The sequence below is a fragment of the Arvicola amphibius genome, chromosome 8 (assembly GCF_903992535.2).
Source record: "Arvicola amphibius chromosome 8, mArvAmp1.2, whole genome shotgun sequence".
NCBI classification, from domain to species: Eukaryota; Metazoa; Chordata; class Mammalia; order Rodentia; family Cricetidae; genus Arvicola; species Arvicola amphibius.
The window spans coordinates 3,055,891-3,076,751 of NC_052054.1; the positions used below are offsets into that span (position 1 = coordinate 3,055,891).

The following is a 20,861-nucleotide window of genomic DNA, read 5'->3' on the forward strand; positions in this document are numbered from 1 at the left end:
TTGGGTTATTCATGTCCGTAAACAATAAAACGTCTCAGAACTGTCTTCTCAAAAAGACAAAAAGCTTTTTCTTTAACATAAGGTCCAAATAGAGACTGGGATTTAGGGAGTGGATTTTATAGCAGGCATAGACACTGTTTATGAAAAACAAAAGAAACTAGGAATCAAAGTCTTCCCTGAGGACTGCAGTTGAGGGTGCTGGAGCCAACTGTGCACATCCCAGAAGAGAAGTCACAGACAATGTCCAATGTGCACGGATCACTGGGACAAACAGAAGCAGCACCCCACAGAAGCACCAAAATTAAACAGCACAAGAACTAGCAAATGCTCAGAGAAAGAAATTTAAGGGCAAATGCAAAGCTACATTTCCTTTCTCCAGAACTAAGCTCTTCCTGTTGTTCAGCCTGGAAAACACTGCTCACTGGTAAGCTGACTAGTTCAACTACAGCACTCATTGTAATGAGCACAACTGCAGTACAGAGCTGGCAAGAGACATTTTCTCTAAAAAGTATGGTTCTACATTCTCCTAGCTGGTGAGGTGGTCATCCAGGGGTCTTCTCAGTGTATTAAGCTCATAGATTACTGTATTTTTTAAAAAGACAAATTAACGGGTACTTTTATAACTAAGACATTTCTTTCTATTGTTTAGTATATTGTGTACTTCTTACTTTGAAACTTTGAAATGTTTTGTTCCTTTAAAATATCTTCCCCACTTCCCCTCTCTGTAAGCATTAGTGTCTTACAGATGCTGAGCAGAGAAAGGGCGTCTTCTAACTGCTCTGTAGCCAGTGACACCTGCCTGCCTGCTACAGTCTAACCAGGCGCAGGCAAGGCATCTCGGATCCAATCAGGGCAGTCTGAGCCAGTGCTAATGTAAACTTCACACTCTGGAGTGCAGGGGCAGTAGGAATGCCTGGCAGGTTCTGCACCAGTCTGCATTTCTAAAAAGGTATTTCCAGGTCAAACAATAGTGTAGGCTAAAATTTGTGTGTTTATAAATTCACAAAATATACTAACATTATTATCACTGTTCAATTAACAACCACATTCAAGTTATCTTAATATAAAAAGAATGGTGATTTCCTTTATTTGTTGGCATCTGAAATCTGTCAGACTCTTTAAAGGCTTTGTAAAAATTCTTTTCTATACAGCTAATATTTTTTTCTAAAATACAATCCCAATTTTAAGATTAAAAATAAAATAACGTTGAAGACTTAATACTAAAGATGTGTTTGAACAACACAGGGAAGCCTGGTAGGCAGTCCTCTGAGACTTTAGGGCGTGGTCAGAACCTAGATCCACAAAGGACCACCTGTTCCGGCCTAAGGAAAAAGCTCCATGTCCCGAGTCAGAACTGGTGAGAAAACAATGACCCCTCTCAAAGTGGCCGAGGACATTAAAAAGAGGACCCCCTGGAGCAGCACAGAGTAATTCTTCTTAGCACACATGATACAGCTCACACTGTCTTCTTAAAGAAATGTGAATTCTAAGTTCTACACCAAAAAGACAGTGGCCCCTAAGCAAGGTAGAGAGACTCAGCAGTCCAGGACACATCTGAACGCTTCCTTTGATAGTTATTATTCTAATTAGGTCTGAAGTACTTAAAACAGCTCTTGACCCCTGGGCAGCTCAAAGGTTGTGTCTTAGCCTTCTGCACAAAGGCCCAGCCCGACAGTGCTCTGACTTAGCAGGAGAGCCTCTGCACAAAGGCCCAGCCCGACAGTGCTCTGACTTAGTAGGAGAGCCTCTGCACAAAGGCCCAGCCCGACAGTGCTCTGACTTAGCAGGAGAGCCTCTGGAAACAACTTTTCACTTTCTTCACCCCACAGAAGCTCGTTCCTGTGAGTAGTCATGTTACCCAGGGTACCACATGACCCATTCATATGTGGTGACAAGACAAAGCTCAGACAAGCCATTGAAGGACGAACAGGCCCAGTATCTGGCTGGTAGCCCAGTACGTCACTTAATAAAAAGGAAGTGCTTTTGATGAAGCAGAAAATATACATACTGTGACAGGAAAATGCAGGCCAGAAAGCAAACTCATAGTGGTTCTCTGGGGCAGAGGGTTAAGGCTCCCACACTGGGTTTGGACTTTTCCTGGGCCGTAGAAGATTTGTTACGAAGAAATGTAAAATAAACAACAGAGACCTGTGTTATACAGCCATCACCAGGCAGTCAAGGACTAGCTTTTAGACGTCAACTAGTAAACCCAGCAGGCAATGAGAGTAAACAGCCAGGACAGCAAGGTGGGCAGGGGCAACAGTTTCTGAACAGACTGAAATGGGATCATGTAAGGCTGTAAAGTTCACATGACTAACAGGTGTCTCTTGGAATGGGGAGATCGAGGCAGAGTGGCTGTAGTCAAGAGGCACAAGAGGGATTTAGTTCTGCACAGGCTGTATTTGGAAAGTTTCCCCTTTGCCACCAGGAGGAGATGGTATACAGGCATGTTGGTAGCCAAACTTATTGTGCAAGAGGGCTAGACTAGAGCCATGAACGAGATGTCACTGCCATCATTATTGATCTTAAAGTTATGGATCTAGAATGAGCAGGCAGAAGCAGCAGGAGGCAGGCCATGGACCAGCAGTGGCATCAGACAAAGGGAAGAGTAGCCATCAGTTTAGGCAGTCCTCCAACCTTAGGGAACTTAGCTGCTCCTAACAAGATAAAAACCTGCTTCATTTACCCCACGAGTCACCCCAAATCCATCCTGTGACATGCTAAGAACATGTCGTAAGACTGCAGGGAAACACTGCTACCCAGAGACCACATGCTTGCCACTATCCACTCATTCCCTGGAAGAGGTTCCCAAGGCAATCTGCAATTCTGACATGTTAAGAGCAGAAGGCATTGTTGTTAACAATTAGTACCTACTAGGGAACTGGATAGGAAGTGCTTAGAAACAAGAGTGCTTAAGATCAATACTAATAATCAAAATATTCCTTTAAAACAAGAAAAACTGGGAACTGCTGACTGGAAATAAAAAACTTCAATGTAAGCATTATTAAATATTATTCATCAAAGATAACTCTACAGCACTGAAAGCTATCTTTGGGCCAAGAGCTGGCCAGTGTCTGGGCCAGTGCCTCTAGTCAGTGCCTGCTCTGTAGGGGTAAATACTTGATAAATATTTCCTAAATGACTGCCCAATACCAAGAATGACTCCAGGCTGACTAATGTGGTGCACACCTGAAAGCCCAGGAGGACCATGAGTTTGGGGCCATCCTGGCCCACACAGTGACACACTTTCTCAACACAACAACAAAAGTTCTAACCTATGTACAACTTAATACATTAAGTTTGTGTATGGGGTGTATGTTTATTATCTTTGTTTTATATAAAGATCAAAGATACGAAAGTCAGAAAATATTCCTCCGTTCACCAAGGGGGGGGGGTGCTTATAAAAAAGGTTTCTCTCTGGGTACCCTGTCCTCAAGCTAAATAAACAGAAAAGACTGGGCTAGCAGTTGATGGGGTGACCACTATAGTTAAAATTCAAGGAATTTTTAAAGTACTGACTTTTGTTTTAATCATTTAGAAGTTGACCTAGAATAAATACTGAGTTAAGAATGAATATATATATATATATATATATATTCTGACATATATATATATTCTGACATATATATATATTCTGACATATATATATATATATATATATATATGTCAGAATATAACTGTCTATCAGGTAACATAAATACATTACTGAAGCATAAAGAACATTAAATGACCAATCAAATTTCTGATACTAACATTAAGCATGTTGATTTAACAGCAAAATAATCTGCAAGTGTTTGATGGCAGACTATAAATTGGTATATCTGCTAAGTGAACTAACTAAAATCCACATGGTATTAAGAAAAATAGGATGCAGGTTCATAGGAAACCTATTGTTTTACCATAAACAGTGACATCTTAGTTACATTCAAACCTGGGAGCAGAGTCAGTGTCCTTTCAATGAGTTCAGTGACCATACTTATACAATGACTTCTTGTTTCCAGTGCAACAAGAATGACATCATTACCCAGTGCAACCCTTATTTCATTTGTCCACATACTTGAAGTAAGAATACACAGAATCAAATTATGACTAAAACTGTAAGAAGTCAGACCCATAAACAAACAGTGACATTTAAAGTTAACAAGGAAGTAGAGTAACTAATCTAGTAACATTCAGAGGCATGCTTCTAGTCACGGAGCTAGTCTCCTGACCCAGGAGGTTCTAGGGAGAACTGACTACTGAGAACACAGACAGCCATCACCAAAGGAGAAATGAAAATCAAGACAGAAAAAAAAATACCAAAGGGAAAGAAACAAGAACATACCAAATCTAGAACAGAGATTGCTGGCATAGCAGTCTGCTGCAGGTAACAGAGAGGGGGAAAAAAAGAAAGACGAAGTGTGAAAAAAAAAGTTAGGTTTAGACCTGTATTCCGCCACCGGCGTCTTTGCTGCTGTCATGCTTCATCTGCTTTTGGATAACTTGATGAGAAAACTATAGAACCACAGACTAACTTCTAGCATTCAGAAACAGAAAAATGTCCACGTCATTAATATTTTGAGTTTTATCATTAAGAGGCACAAATACAAAAAAAAACCCAAAAACTCCCTTAGTGTTATTTTGAGACTGATATTAAACTAAATATAACTATTAAAATGAAATTTACTAAATATCAAAAAATTCCAAGCATCATAATCCATACTAAAGTCTTCAAAATATTCAAAGTAGTAGCAATTTTGCAAAACTTTGACAAATTTTCAATGAAAATTTCATCTTCACAGAAAAGATTACTAGGATGTTACAAGGCAGTGGCTAACTTTTCCCACTGGGCTCAGCTGTCAGAGAAAGCAAGCGCCGACGCTGTGCGATCCCTGGCCAGCAGCAGCAGCAACCACCAGCTTCCAGCATCTTGGGGTGAGGGCAATACAAAGCCACAATCGTTGTATCTAGCATTAGCTAGTCACGGTAGAAAGGGATACACCAGTTCTGGCCAGTCCAGACAACAAATATACTGGAGTGCCTGAGAGTCTGACCACAGACACAGTGGGAACCAGTCAGTGCACCCTTACAGCAGTAGCCCCAGCTATCAACTGCTCTTTCAGATAAAATGGTTGATGTGACAGACATAGTTATTTTTAAGAATGTTTACTAAGGATACTAGAAAAAATACTAGTAAAATAGTGTAATTGTTAAAATTACATTCTGGTCTTATTTAAGAAAGCCAGTATGTAAAAGGTAATTAAACGGAATCAGAGCAATATATATGTATATGCTTAAATATGTACATATGAAGAAGTATGTGTGTTAATGGATTCAGGAAAAATTCACAGAGCAAGCTGAAAGGGGGGTGATCACACTACTGGACTCTTAACAGTATCATCAAAGATTAAATTTCATCATGCCTTTGGAGTAAGGTGTCTGACCTAGCAGCTGTTTTAACAACCCCTCTCATGCACAACATTAAAAAGAAAAGAAATCAGAAAAAAATGTATAGATAAAAAGTATCAATAAAACTCACTAACATGACGAACAACAGCACTCTGCACAAGTTACTATCAAGTGCCCAAGTTATTAACAATAAATGCCTCTGAACAACCATGCCCGACAGGGAGTAAAGAATCTAGTTTTCACCCAAAATTTGGTATTTTAAGAACTTACTTGCATTAGGCTAAATTTTGCCTACAAAATTTTTATTTGAAAAATAATAAAAATTATTTTTGTAATATGGGAATATAAATTATACCCAAAGTTGTTAGCATCTTTATATTACAACTATAATTATTAAATTAAATATTTGAGGTATCAACTGTAAAGTAAGTGCACAGACCTTCCATCTGGTAATGACACTGAACTTTAAAATTCATGTCCTGAGTTTCCTCTGCTCACAATCAGTATCAGGGCCTGAAGCTTTCCATGGGATGCTCAGTGTTTTTATGACAACTCTGGCTGCTTTGCTCATGGCAAAGCCAAGTGGCTATTATACTTTACAGAGCCCACCAAATCTCAGGTATTTACCATCTGGCTCTGTCAGCCAAGCCCTGATCACAATTGTGAGAGATCATTACTAAGTGCTTGTTTTCTCAACTAAAGTGTAGTGAGGATAACTATGGGGCTGGCTAATTAAAACAATGAAGCCCTAGGGGCCCGGCTCATTCCTGCAACATGTCAGCCAGGGTGAGCAGGTGTAACCAGGGGCCTCTTAACTCTTCCTTGTGATTGTGAATAGTTGTTTCCGCAGAAACACCCAGAAAATACCACAGGGAGCACAGATACGCACAACCAAGGCCTTTCCCCTTTACCCTGGCTCTGCGCTCAGCTTCCAGACGCTGCATGATCAGCATGGTGTCCACATCATCATCTTCTTCTTCCTCATCATCCTCATCCTTCTGCTTGGACTCCTGTAGTCTCTTCTGGAACTGCCACTCCAGCATGAGCTTCCGCAGGCGGTCACTCTCCTCTGCAGTGCGGTCTACCTTGTTCTGCAGCTCATGGATCTCTTTGCTCAGCATGTCCACAATGTGCATTTGCTGTTGCTTCTCCAGCTTCTCCCTGGCATCTCGTTTCCAGGGGTCTGGAGACAGACTATCACCAGAAGACAGTTCTTCTTTACTGATGGTGATGTACTGCAGGTCCCTGCGCTCAATCGTGCGGGGCTGCTGCTGGGGCTGCAGCTCCCGAATGACTGTTTCTTGGGGCCTCTGCAATGTGGAAGGCTTTTCTGGCTTGGTCAATGTGGCCAAAGGAGAGAAGGAAGCAGGATTCAGGGACTGTGTGCGCATCTGCCCCAACTTCCGCTCCTGCTCCCTGCGCTTTCTCTCCCGTTCCTCCTCGAGGCGGGCCTTCTCTTTCTCATACCACCGCTGATGCTCTTCTCTCTTTTTCCGCTCTGCAGCAGCCACCTGAGCAGACTGGGGTCCTACCTGGTTGGCAGGAGGAGGTGGGAGGGGCAAATCCACTGGAATGCTATCAAAATCACTGGTGTAATGGACAGGAGGTGGAGGGGGTGGTGGAGGCAGGTCTGTTCGAATGGGCTGGGAGACAGCGACAGGGGTGGGTAGTACTGCTGCTGGGGTTTTCCAACGTCCAGGACCACTTTTGGTCAGAGTGGAAGCAGGGGTGACTGACTTGGAGGAATGGTTCAGGTGCTCTTGGCTGGATGTGCTGGAATCCACTGAGGAGCTCTGATTGATCCACATATCACTGTCACACTTGCGATCCATGCCAGCCTCTACTCGATGCCGCTCAAGTTGGTAAACCTTCTCTTCTCGAAGCTCTTCCTGGGAACGGGTAACACGCTGAGAAGAGAAAGTAGAAACTGTAATCACCAAAATGTCATACATGCTTCATCTTCACAGAGAACAGACTACAAACACGGTGGAATGAATGTATAACTAGAAACAGACTGTTTTTATGGTTCACTGGCCAAATGACACAGCTGGAAATCGGTCTACAAAAGAAATAAAGATTTTCGGGCTGGAGAGATGGCTCAGCGGTTCTGAGTTCAATTCCCAGCAACCACATGGTGGCTCACAACCATCTGTAATGAGGTCTGGTGCCCTCTTCTGGCCTTCAGGCATACACGCAGACAGAATATTGTGAGAGAGAGAGAGAGAGAGAGAGAGAGAGAGAGAGAGAGAGAGAGAGAGAGAGAGAGAGAGAGAGAGAGAGAGAGAGAGAGAGAGAGGGGGAAGGGAGACAGGTAGACATTCTCTAGATATGAGAGATCATATGATCGATTCTACTCTATCCTCTCGCGCTCATCGAGCGCGCGCGCTGATGAGAGAGAGAGAGAGAGAGATTTTCTGTCTGATGATGCATGCTATTCCTGTCACTCTGGTGCTGGCAGGTAAAGGCATCTCCTCAGACTCCAGAGATGAATGAGTGTAGTAGAAACCAAGAAAAGCAACAAAAACTCCTGACATATAATTCTAACTATTAAGTAGTACTCATTGTATATATCCATGGTTCAATTCTGAATGAATTCTACAACTCAGGACTAGCTTCATGAGCTCTTTGATTGAGCCAAGCATGCAAGAGTAAGTTCCATTCATCTAAGATGTTTTAGCTCCAATGTTACCAAAGAAAAAAGGCAATAGCATTCTCTGATGAGCATAAAGTTTTTGAGTGCATGAGGAAAAAGATTAAAACAAGTATTTTCCCTCCACAAGGCTAGTAATGAAGGCTGCAAAGTAGCATGTATAGAAGCAGCTTATCCTTATAAAAATGATCACTATGATATGTAAATTCTTTATTTCACTTTTATAATGAACAGAAATTGAAAATGTAAACCTGAAAAATAAACTATATTTCCTTTTAAGAAAATATGAATTACCACTTAACCATAACAGGAAAAGTGTAACATTAACTCCATTTACATACAGCTTAATTTTCTACAGGTTCTTCATCCTGGTGGCACCCAACTTACAAACCACACTAGAACATCACGGAGTTATATGCCATCTGTGGAACAGAGACCTGGCCCTGCCATAACACTCAACTCTCTCTGCACCTGCTGCCTAGTGTATTCTTGGTTTGGAGCTAGAGAAGATGTGGTGTGGGCAGGCAGACTCGCCCCCGGAACAGATGTCTACAGGCAGTCTCCTCTTCTCTAGGTGCACAGTCTCTCGCGAGCACAGCCCTCTGCTCTCTGGTGCACAGTCTCTCGCGAGCACAGTCTCTCGTGAGCATAGCCCTTCTGCTCTCTGCCCGTTTGTTTGTATTTTTCCTTTCATCATTAGGCTCAGCTCTAATCCCATGTCTGCTTGAAAAAAGTCTTCTGTGTCCACTCTAATGAGAAATGATTATTTTTGGGATTCCCACTTCATTTACTCTCCAGAACACATATTTATTTACGTGTCCTAGATGGTTTCTCTCTTTAAAGTACAATGCTGGCTTCTTCTCCCAGTCACATCTGACATTACTTCCCAGTTTAACTCCCCAGACTGACATCTCCATCTTTACTGATTTGGACAGAAGTCCAAACTCCTCAGCAGGCTCCTACAATCTTTTAATGAGCCCCGTTTGCCTTTAAAAACATTCTCCGCACAATCACCTGAGATGGACTCTAAACAGGTCAGGTTATTCCCACACCGAGACCCCAGTGGTGCCCACTTTTTTAGCAGCTCTAAGAATAGTGTGTTTTCTGTTTGTTTCACGTCTCAGCCCTACCTCCAGATCATCTGGCAGAGACAGAACCAAGTGCAAGCTATGCCAGTCACTATATTTTTCATTTGCAGTAACTACGCCTTACACTATCGACATTTCATTAACCAAACCTTAAGAGAGATCAGAACTGCTTTTCTTAGGGTGTTCTGAATTTAAGCCTACTCCTTTTTGCCTCAGACTTAAAACAAACATACAAAAATAAGAAGACAACTTTACTGTTGTATTAGTTACCAATTGTGTTTCAAAACTCACTCAGTCTTGAGCTGCAAGATGGTGCTTGCTGTCAAGGCCTGATGATTTGTGTTTGATCCCCAGAACCCGTATGACTGAAGGAGAGAAGTGACCCCTGCAAACTCCTCCAACTTCTGTCCATGTGCACCATGCACTCGCAACAAACCCACACAAAATACATAGTTTTAAAGAAAAATACAGACAGCCATCATTGTCTTTATCCTGCCAAACTACTGCACCATATTCCTTTGAGAGATGATAAAGTTTGTGAATCCATTATTTCTAACCTGGATTGCAATACTGGAATGATTACTTTCTGTGTGCATATGTGGCTTTTCCTCATAATTTGGCCACTGGTTCTGAGGAGGGGCCATCCGATCCTGGGATTTTGAAGCTGGAAAGGTAAAATACTCTCTGGTGTACGTCTGAGTAGGGATGGGATAGGCTTCGGGTCTAGGTGGAGGAGTCTGCTCCTGTAAAATGTAAAGACAAAGAAAAAGAGCTATTTAAAATTGTATGAAAGGCTAACTTAACATCCAGCAATCTGTTTTACAACCTTTTAAAATGCTGTACATTAAATGTTATGCTAAAAATTAAAAACTTGATCCTACACTGTGAATCATGAGAAACATTTTAATTTTTCCAGATTTACTCAGTTAGGACTAATTTTCATTTCCCCCAGATTTATTAATTTAAAATTAACTTATCCAACTAGCATATTAAAAAATAAAAATATTAAATAACAAAAACTCAGGAGTTACGTAGTCAATGTAACTTGTGGAACACTCTATCAGATAACTCAGATAGTCTACAAGTGAGAAAGTCTTTCAGTTCATCTCTCAGACCTCAGTGCAGAGGTTTCCAGTGGAGACAGATGTTATCTTAGCTGCTGTTCCAGAAGCATATGGACTCTTCCCTCCAGGGCTGGGAGGCTGATCTGTTGGGAACAGTTAAGAAAACCAAGTTTCATATTAAATAACAAGTAAAATAAACATAGCAACATTCCTTCAAAGGTAGTAGCCACATCACACACTGGTACGATGTCTAGCAGAAAGCCAGAGACAAAGGTGTACAAGAAGTAACTCCCTACAGCCCCACATCTCTTACTACCACAACTCAGAAAAGGGCTTCCTCCAGGGCCAGTAAATGTTTAGCATCTTTGGTACAGAGACACAAGAGTAAACACTTGATGTTTTCTGAATTTAATAGAGGTCTCTATTAAATAGCCTTCCATTCTTACTTCTTTGTTAGCAATTCTTTAAAATGTAAAAGACCTCAGCTTAAGCTGGCAACTTAATACCCTTTCCCAGAGACATTAGCAATACATTTTGATCTACAGTGTCTACTGAGTCAAGGGTTTTACAAATAAAATTGAAATCTTATTTCCCTCAAAGAATATGATACCTCTAGGAAAACTCCACTCCGGGTAGACAACAATGCAAATAACTGGCAAAGAACAATGCGCCCCACTCACTTCTGGCAGTGCCCAAACGCCCTTAGAGAACGACTCTCCTTACTTGCCACATTGGGGCTGGAACGGTGGTCAGCTCTGTGTTTCATCAGTCTGTCGTCAGCAGGAAGTGTCTTTGGCTCACTGTACTCTGTCCAAGGCAGCTGAGGACTCTCTGGGGAGCCATTTTGAGCTGAATTATTATAGAGCTCAAAACCTTCACTCTTTGGTCTGGGTTTACCTGAGCCACGACGATCTGAAACTGAAATAAAAGTGGATTCATTCATTCTCTGTTCCTCCATTGGTTCGTAGAGTCTGCTTTGAATGCGCTGAAAAACTTCAAAGGATGCATCTAAAATACTTATGTTTCATTCATAACAGTTCTTCGTATAATAGGGTAATTTCACACACACACACACACACACACACACACACACACACACACACACACACACACACACTCCTTTTACAGTTTTAAAAAACAAAAACAAAAACAAGCAAGTAGAACAAGACAAAACCCAGGTCTCACTGGATAGTCATGGCTGGCCTGGAATTCACCAGGAAGACCAGGGTAGACCCAAACTCACAGAAGTCAGGAAGCTATTTTTGTCTCCCAAGTGCTGGGATTAAAGGTGTGTGCCATCACAAACAGCTTTATATATAAAACAATTTCAAACTTTAAAATGTATTCTGACTAGAAAATATTTCATTTAATTGGTATGTATCTATGGGGAAAACTGACATTATTTTCTCAACAAATGAACCATAACTTATTATAAGTAACAAATTAACTATTTTAGAGTAATTTTTAAAAAGCCCTCAAAGGTAAATATGCTCCTCTCACTAGATAGAACACATATTAATACCCATCAGAGTCATGGCATCCCGACTGCCATCACCTGCTGTGATTACCCACTCCTGTCTACAGTGCAGTCTCTCATCTGCTGACCTGGGACTGATTCATTACCCACTCCCCACTTTGGGTTTCAAGATGATGTTCTGCTTTGACACGCCAACACGTGATTTTGTCAGGATACCTTGCTACTTCTCTGCTGCAGTAAATGGGATTCTAGGCTGTCTGACACCTTTCCTGTTGTTGATATACACAACAAGGGCTGGGATGTGCAGGTTCCAAAGCTGACTGGGGAGAAGGCAGCTAACAAAGCTACACTTAACAGACTGTGCACACATTTACTAAAATCTATCATTAAGGCTAATCTGAAGGGTCAAATATCATAGAGTAGTAAGAGTCACAATGTTGTTTTCTTCCTCTCATAGTTTCTAAAATAAATTTTTAGGAAGCTTTAAATTTATATTGATTTTTTTCCTAAAGATTTTAATATAGCTGGAGGGTCAGTTCCCACAAATAAATTACTTTGTTGAAATAACTGAATTTTCTCTGATGAGAAATATGGCAAGACAACATTGCCTTATTTTAGTACAGACAGAATTAAAAGTACTACTGACATACATATGCATATAAATTTCTTCTAAAGAATATGAAATACAATTCCTATCTTAAAGACTTTATGTCCTGATTGTGCCTATCAAAATTCAAAATCTATTCATTCTCACTGGTGCCGAGTATCTACCTACTCTGTACACGATCTATGGAGATAGCAGATAACCAGCCAAACAGGCTGAGGTTAAAGTTCTCTTGAGAGCCAGGGGAACTTGGGTGAACTAGACTGTGGGGTTCAGGTTGGCTGGTGTCCACCTGAATCCTGACCTGGTAGTATTTCTCAGCACCATGCACTCTTGACTTTTAACTTCTTACTTTAAGAACTGGGCAGTAACAGTACCAGCAGCTGCTACACGGGACTTCTGATAACTCCCTTTGTAAAAACAATTATCTTATATGTATGAGTGCTTTGCCTGCATGTATACATGTGCATGTTGGACTGGTGCCCAAGGAGGTCAGAGGAGGGCATCAAATCCTCTGAAAAGGGAATAGCAGACAGTTGTGAGTGCTGGGAACTGATCGCAGGTCCTCTGGAAGAGAGGAGGGTGCTCTTAACTACTGAGCACCTTCCAGCCCCAGTTTATGGAAACTTCAGAGGAGTTACATGACAGTGCAGGATCAGTGTAGGACAGCTACTTGGGCTTGAGCCACTAGTTCTTACTTCTCTGCATCATGGGGGATGGCTGGTTAAGGAGGGTGGCCAGGCCGTGATAGATGGCGCCTTGCTTTGCAACTTCAAGTGTGACCACGGAACTGGTTCTTGTCATGAGTTCTGCTGCCCTAGGAAGAAAATACAGAGTATAAGAAAACTAAGTGCTCACAGGAGAAGCTGTGTTCAGAACACTCAGGCGTAGGTTCCTCAACCTGAGAGCTGCTTTAGGAAATAAGTTTGGCTTTCAGAAAGATTACCTCTTATCTGTATTCTTTTGGAAATTATAAAAACATGTAAATATATCCTATGTTATCATATTAATACTCAGACAATATTTAAAAATTCTACAAGTACTAAGTATATGTGAATATATGTATATTTATATATTCATTTAAAGAAATAGTCTAGACTAAAATATGTATTTATGAGCGAACAGAAAAATGGGATTTATGTACTCTTAAAAATTTTAGAATTAGAAAGGCAGGTGAGGACATGGAGTATTTCAGCACTACTCTTTGAATTCCAATTTCAAAATTAAATTTAAAATATCACTTCAATACAGTAAGACTAAGCTTTAAACACCAATTAGTTATACCTTTCCTGGGAAAGTCCAACCAGACTTCGTCCATCCACACTGAGGAGCTGGTCACCAGCAGCTAGACGTCCATCCTTATCCACCAGAAGGATGCAAGTGTAGGGAGAAAGAAAGGCAGCTGTCAGTCCATAGCAGCACCCTTCCCACCACACAGCCCCCAGCGGGAAGCATCTGCACATCTCACACAGCCCCCCAGCGGGGAGCATCTGCACATCTCACACAGCAGCACAGCGGGGAGCATCTGCACATCTCACACAGCCCCCCAGCGGGGAGCATCTGCACATCTCACACAGCCCCCCAGCGGGGAGCATCTGCTCATCATCTCACACAGCAGCGCCCTTCACTGTCCCCTTCACACGGCACTGACCACATCTGCAGCGCCTCCTTTCACGACAGACTTCACGTAGATTCCCAGCTTATCCTGGCCAGCACCCTATGCAAAAAGAAGGTCAGAGCAACACAATGAAATCACACTGCAGGAAATGAACAACACCCTGCCCACATACACATGGGTAACTTGACCAATTTTCAGGCCTCATTTTATACAAAAACTAGAACTATAAAAACTGCATTAGTAGAAGGTATCTTTTGACAAAAACTAAAGAAACTAGTTAAGAATGTTTCTATTCTATAGTTCAGGTGTAGAAGGTACTATAAAATCAGTCAATTCATGGACAATCTAATGAGAAAACACCCTTCGGCTTGGAATACTCAAAAGGAGTATTTATAAACAGTCTGAACAGTCACAAACCCAAGAGAATGAGAAACTCTTCAAGTGGCCAACCCTTCACCAGGTCGGGACAGAGAGTTGGCTGTGGTGTTGTTAATTTTAAGACAAGAAAAGAACTCTTGCAGCAAGCAGTTATGAACTAAGTAAAAAAATTACCTAGAAAATACTATACTGTAACTCATATATAACTAAAGATTCAAAAACAAATACATAGCATTCTTATAAAAAAAAAAAAAACCCTGATGGAGTCTTCAAGAAAAACTTAGGTATCATAGATAACTTCAGGATCAATATTCTGCTTAGAGATCATAGTATCAACAGATCAGCTTTGATCTGTTCCAATAATAATACTTATTGGAACTATTAAAGCAGTCATGTGCATGAAACCTTACTTGACTATCAGTGGAAGCACAACGGAGTATATATATTTTTGCACTAATAGCAGAAAACACAGTCACTTTAATAGCTATGAGATATCATGTCCTACAAGAAAAAAAGTACCAAAACAGCGATTTCAAAAAATTAAAATAGATTTTTTAAAAAAGTAATAATTTCAAAGATGTGATCTTTATGTGCGAACATGCATAGTTCCTATTAGTGAACAATTTTATTTTCCAGAATTTACTGCTGAAGCTGGCTCCTTTTCCCCTGCAGTAAGGAGGACGATGCAGTCATTAGGTGTGCACAGCAACCACATAACAACTAGGAGAGGTGGCAGTGCCTGCCACAGTGCATTATAGGTTAAAAAAAAAAAAAACCAAAAAAAAAAACAAAAACCAACTGGAATTCTGAAAGAAGATAGTATAAAAAGCCATAAAGAAACTTGCTAAATTGTAACCCAATTTAAAAATGTAACTGGAGGGGATAGTAGAATAAATCTGGTATTAGATGGATTAAAGGATTAAGCAAGGGAAGGGTGAGGAGATGATAGAGAGAAAGGTAGGCTCTATGAAAATTCTCATGTAAATCCCTAAGTCAGAGGCTGACGTCAACATACAGCTGTGAGGGTGGGACAGGAGGAGTCTCGACAGAGGTACACAGCATGGAGTGGGTAGCGCCATCATAGAAGACATGGGATAAATGAAAACTGCAGGGCCAGACATGGGCTCTCTCCCTACAAGCTGCTGGTCAAGGAGGATCCAGAAGTCTCCAAAATAGTGCAGGCTATCGGCACTGCTCTTAGCTGCCCACCATAACTACATGGTTAAAGCCTACCACTAAAAGTACCAAAACTTTGGTTACAGAACATAAAAATCAATCTCAAACCAAAAGGGAAAATTCCTCCCTTGGTTACTAACTTTCAAAGTGTCAGAAGGTACAGTGCAGGCTGCTGGGGGAGAAAAGACACCAATAATTTTATTTAATGCTTGTCCCTGCTTACTAGAATACCAACCTGCAGAGCAAGCTGCACCAAATGCAGGAACAGTGACATGCCTGTGACCGAGGTAACTAAGTGCTTTCTGACTATATTTGTGGCCCACTCCACAGAGGGAATTTAGTGACTGGTGCTATAATCTTGGTCAAGCCTGTGGCTGGGAGTTCATAGAGATCCTATTGGGGAATCTACTATTCTTATTTTCTGAGTGGTTGTGCTGTCAATCTGCCTTCTAAATACTTGTTCATATCCACAGACTTTCTCAGTCTAGGCGGGAGATGCCTCTTTATGCAGTGGGCAGCAGTCAGTGTAGACTCATAACTGTCAAAAGGCTAAGGATGAGTGATGGATTATCAGTCCCAAACTTAACATCTTTTCCAAACCCTCTCCTTCCCCAGCAAAGTTCAAGTAACACTGTAGAAGGGGGTGCGGGGTTGGGAGGAGCTGGAGGGCAGGGAGAACGCTGTGAATGTGCTGACCTCTGGGTATGACAAGGCCATTGCACTCAAAAACTAACAGTGGCTGCAGTTACCTCAAAGTCTAAGTCACCTAAAATTCCAGCACGGGTGGGAGAAGATCTTACAAGGCCTCACCCCTAGGTGAGGAGCTATCGTCAGCTGACAGAGGCTGACAAAAAAAAAAAATCATTCTTTGGGGGTGTGGCCACTGGTAGGTTTCCCATTTGTCAGTGAATGGCTGCATACACTCTGCGTATATGGCATATGGGTAGAACTACAGGGCTTAATAGGACGGACACACACACACACACACACACACACACACACACACGGCATAGTGCTGTATGCTTTTAATCCTAGTGTTCAGAAAGCAGAGGCAGACTTCTGCTCCCTACTAACTGGCAGGAAAGCAGTGCTTACTGAATGTAAGAGCAGCACTGCTGGTGTGGAGAAGAGTCTGATTACAGGTCTGCATTGCAGTTTTGGTAATGCAATGCAGACCTTACAATTTATTTAGCTTTTTATTTTTAATTACATGTATGTGCATAATTATAAAGTATAGATTTGTGCACACGAGTACAGCACTCACAAGACCAGAGGCCCTTGGAGCTAGACTTATGGGTAATTGTGAACCACCCTATATGGGCGCTGGGAATTGAACTCAGGGCCTCTGCATGATCTTAACTGCTGTGTCACTGTTTCAATTACAACTTAAATGGCAAATGTTTATTTTTTAAATAAAAACCAACTACTGTCATCTCTAGCAAGAAAAACATTTGGCAATAATAATATATTTTAGTAGCACTGCTATAAATAACACCAGGTATATATTTTAGAACAATAAATTAATCATGTCATTTCTGGTATGTTCCAGAGTATTATTAACAAACCCCCAAATAATCTTCCTCCCCCAAATAATCTTCCTCTTACTTGGAAAAACTACAGTGAGAATACCCTTTAAAAATCATGGGATAGACTGACCTGAAGTGAAAGTAGCCTGTCTGCCCTTCCCTGCACACTGCTGCTGTCTGCAGTCCCCCACCTGGAGAAATGTCCTAATCATTTTAATCATCTCTTCAGTAATAACACTCCCGAGGTAACAGCTAGGCTCCTTAGTTCACAGCTATTCTAATTCTAGACACCTACTACATAAGCTTACATTGTAGATTCAATACGAACTACAAGTAGTTACTTAAATAACCTCAGATCCTGGCTATTTGAAGTTAGGCAATTTAACACACACATATACAATGTGAAATTTTAATAAGCACACATTTAAATATTCACGCAAAACTGATTATTTGGCAAGTATTTAATGATCCTGTTATGAATCTTAAAGTAGGCACAAACACATCTTCAGCGTCAGAAACATCCTGGCAAAATGAGGAAATGCTTCTAATTCCACCTACCTAGAGAAATCACCTCTTCTAAAGCACATGTGAATTCCACTATCTGCCTGCTGTCTGCAAAGACACATGCTCTCCTTCCTGAGTGCATGTTCAGGTATTAACTTCCCAACACTGCATTTCCAGCTGCACTCTGGGCGCCCCCAAGCCTCCACAATTTAGTGTCCCAGACTCACCCGTCCTGCTCTCCTCACTAGTACTCACATGCAATCCCCTTGTCCCCGTGGAAGGTGGCTACAAAGGCCTGTCTTACAGCTGTCTGTGAAAGTGAGATGGTCTCTCTTCAACTACAGCGCGCCGTCAGTCACACCCTTCCCTAGAAAAACTGTTATATGTTGCACCACAAAAATTCCTGACCATTTTGGGAGTTTTTACTACTTCATCTGAATAGAAATAGCAACATGCTAATTAGTCTAGGGTTTAAAGAAGAAATAACATAGATACATGTAAAAAGAAAATTTGAGGCATCTAATCACTTATATCTTATTTCTAATAATGCACAATATACTTTAGCCTAGTAAAACTAAATTCAAAATTTCTTACCATGAGGTAGCAGTTCCTATTTTATAGACATATAATAATTAAAACTTATTTTATGGTAGTTCTACTAAGTTCCTAAGTAAGAAAGAAAAACAGAGTTTAGAAGTTATCTTTTTGCACATCAGTGTATGGCTGTTCAGACCTTGAAGGGTGCATGTGTGGCCTATTGAAGCACTAACCAGAAGTCAACAATAGAACACAAAACAACAGCTTAAGGGCACCGGCCAAACAGCACTGAACCATTTACAATCCTGCTGTTCAATATCACAGTCACTAGGACACATGTACTCACAATGTGGCTAGTTCAAAATGAAAGATGTTGACTTCAAAAGCACAGCATGAAAGCAAGATGGATAACACCCTATTAATCTTTTTATAGTAATTATGTATTAAAGTATTATTTTGAAAATATTACTTTTAAAAAATAGCTAGGAGAAAGTTTTAAGTTACCTGTGTGACCCACAATCTTTTTACTGAATAGCACTGTTGTAAGAATGAAGGAATTTTTTGGTGCGCTGTAGTTTATCAGTCACCATTATTAGCAATAAATTCATAGTTATGCACAAAAGTGTCAAAGTAACATCTTACTGTAACACATATGTTAACATTACATATTCTGATTTCCAGCCATGAGAAATGCAATGAGAATAATACTGAAATAAATATATAGGGCTAAATAATTTTTTAAAAAACTATTTTTCTAAAGGTAACTAAAATGCTTAAAATGTTTGTTCTACTTAGTTGTCAAATTATAAGATTAAACATAGCTACTGCGAACTTCTCATTTAGTAAGTCAACTCCTTGAACGAAAGGAAGGAGATCTATTAGAAAGCAGCTACATGTTTCCAGGGACACTAGGCACTACCAATTTTGCTAATTATAATATTTAAATGGCTTGAGCAAGGTTAAATGAAAGATATAAAACACATTTTTCCCCTCGTAGAACACCTGAGATCCACACCCATAGCACAGTGTTCAGGGTGGGTCTGCTCGGCCTCTGTGGCCTTCTTGAAGACCACCTAGAAAGCTAGTGAGCAGGCAACGCCCAGAGAAGGCAGGGATCTGGACACCTAGTTATACCAGAGGCACTCAATATTCTAATCTTAAGACTGCACCAGAGAGATAGGTCCTTTTCTTCTGTTTATGTGGAGAAGTAGGGTAAGAGAGGAAAGAGGGCAACTATCTGAACTTTACCTGTAGAAGGTTAGGAAAGAAAGAAAACAAACCATGTCAGAAAACAGGACACCCCCGACCCCCACCCCAGACTAGAGAGACACATGCACACACCTATTAGCTGCCCCAGCCTCTGGTGAGATGTGAAGGTCCAGAAAGAAGGCTGTCCGTCTGTCCTCCTAACTCTCACTGCCTTCTCAGAAGTCTGAAAGGTGCCAGTTCCCTTCTCAGTAGGGAGGCACTACCACAAGAAGCCTGTTCTCCAGCTTGGCTGCCAAAAGAGTGTGTGGGAGTATGCCTCAGTAACAGCATAAAAACATCATTAAACCCAAAAGAGAAAAAAAAAAAAAAAGCCAGAGGAAGAGGTGTCTGCCAAGCAACATAGGGCTTAGCCCATTGTTCTGGGGTGGAGGCCCAGCCTAGACTCCCCAGCTGGAGCACAAAACAATGTGGGCTGGATGACCTAAGAGCCAGGAGCAGCCCAAACGAAACTCCCAGACAGAAACGCTGCTGGGAAGCCCTGTACTCACCCAGCATTTTCCTCACATCTTTTAGTTGCTATCAAAGCCCAAACAAGGGTTTTAAAAACACTCTAAACATCTTTTTCTACCAACTACCTTAATTTTTAAATTGGCTTAAAATGCTTTCTTCACATGAATTTCACCTGCATCAAGTCTCAAAATAAGTTATTCCAACAGATATAGTGGCAAACAAAGAAACTGAGCACAAATCCCATAAACTAAGCTCTAATCTCAGCTGTGTTCTTTCACTGTTTACAGCACTACAAAATCACCAACAAACAACGAAATGACCACATCACCCATCGTCTCTCTCTCTCTCTGAAACAAATGAGAACACCCCCAGGAGCTCTGAAATGGGACATGGGAGGGGCATTTTGACAGGATTGTGCAGAACATCCTCAAGTCTCAAGCCTGAGAGCCCCAAGAAGCTGCTTCTGTGTGACTGCAGAGTATAAACACACCTGGGTTCCTAGGCCTTAAATGAGGGTGAGGTGTGAAGGGGTGTCGTTCTGTTCCTTTGTAAGCACAGAGCAAAAAATTGGTTCTTTAAAGGAACACCGATTATGCTATTAGATTAATACTCCAATGAAATTCGGTATTTCCGTCAATCCCAGAAATAAATACTTATGTAATCATAATCCTGTGAAAAAAAATTACCTTCTTATGTAATTCACTATTTTGTTTTTAGCAAAAACATACATAATACTGTTCAAACTCATAAACCACAGTCACAAGGGATACTGTGTCATTTCAAGAGAAAGACACTTTTTGCATTTCTATGGAAGACCCTTTCCTGACACAGAGGTACTTTGGAACTAAAATAATTTTTTAAAAGAACTTTTTCATTTTTATCAATGTGTGTGTGCATGTGAATTTGTTATGCGTGTGCATGCCCTGGAGTCCTGAAGAAGGCACTGGGGTCTCCTGAACCTACAGTTAGAAGCAGCTGTCTAAACTTGGGTCCTCTGGAAAAACATCTGTGCCCTTAATCTTAAACCATCTCTCCAGGCATGCTTTTAAGAGGAACTGAAAACCCCGAGTCCACTTGTTTAACCAGGTCTTTCCCACGAAGGGTTACAGACCATTACAGAATACAATGGGAA

General features: G+C 41.0%; 1 protein-coding gene across 1 annotated transcript in view; it reads right to left on the reverse strand.

The window, feature by feature from the left end:
• Afdn (afadin, adherens junction formation factor) overlaps positions 1-20,861 on the reverse strand; it is a 133,951-nt gene that overhangs the window by 12,019 nt on the left and 101,071 nt on the right. Inside the window, 7 exon segments of the mRNA XM_038338341.1 lie at positions 6,300-7,295; positions 9,684-9,869; positions 10,242-10,333; positions 10,914-11,108; positions 12,970-13,088; positions 13,556-13,629; positions 13,923-13,988. Coding sequence (XP_038194269.1) covers positions 6,300-7,295; positions 9,684-9,869; positions 10,242-10,333; positions 10,914-11,108; positions 12,970-13,088; positions 13,556-13,629; positions 13,923-13,988 — 1,728 coding nt within the window.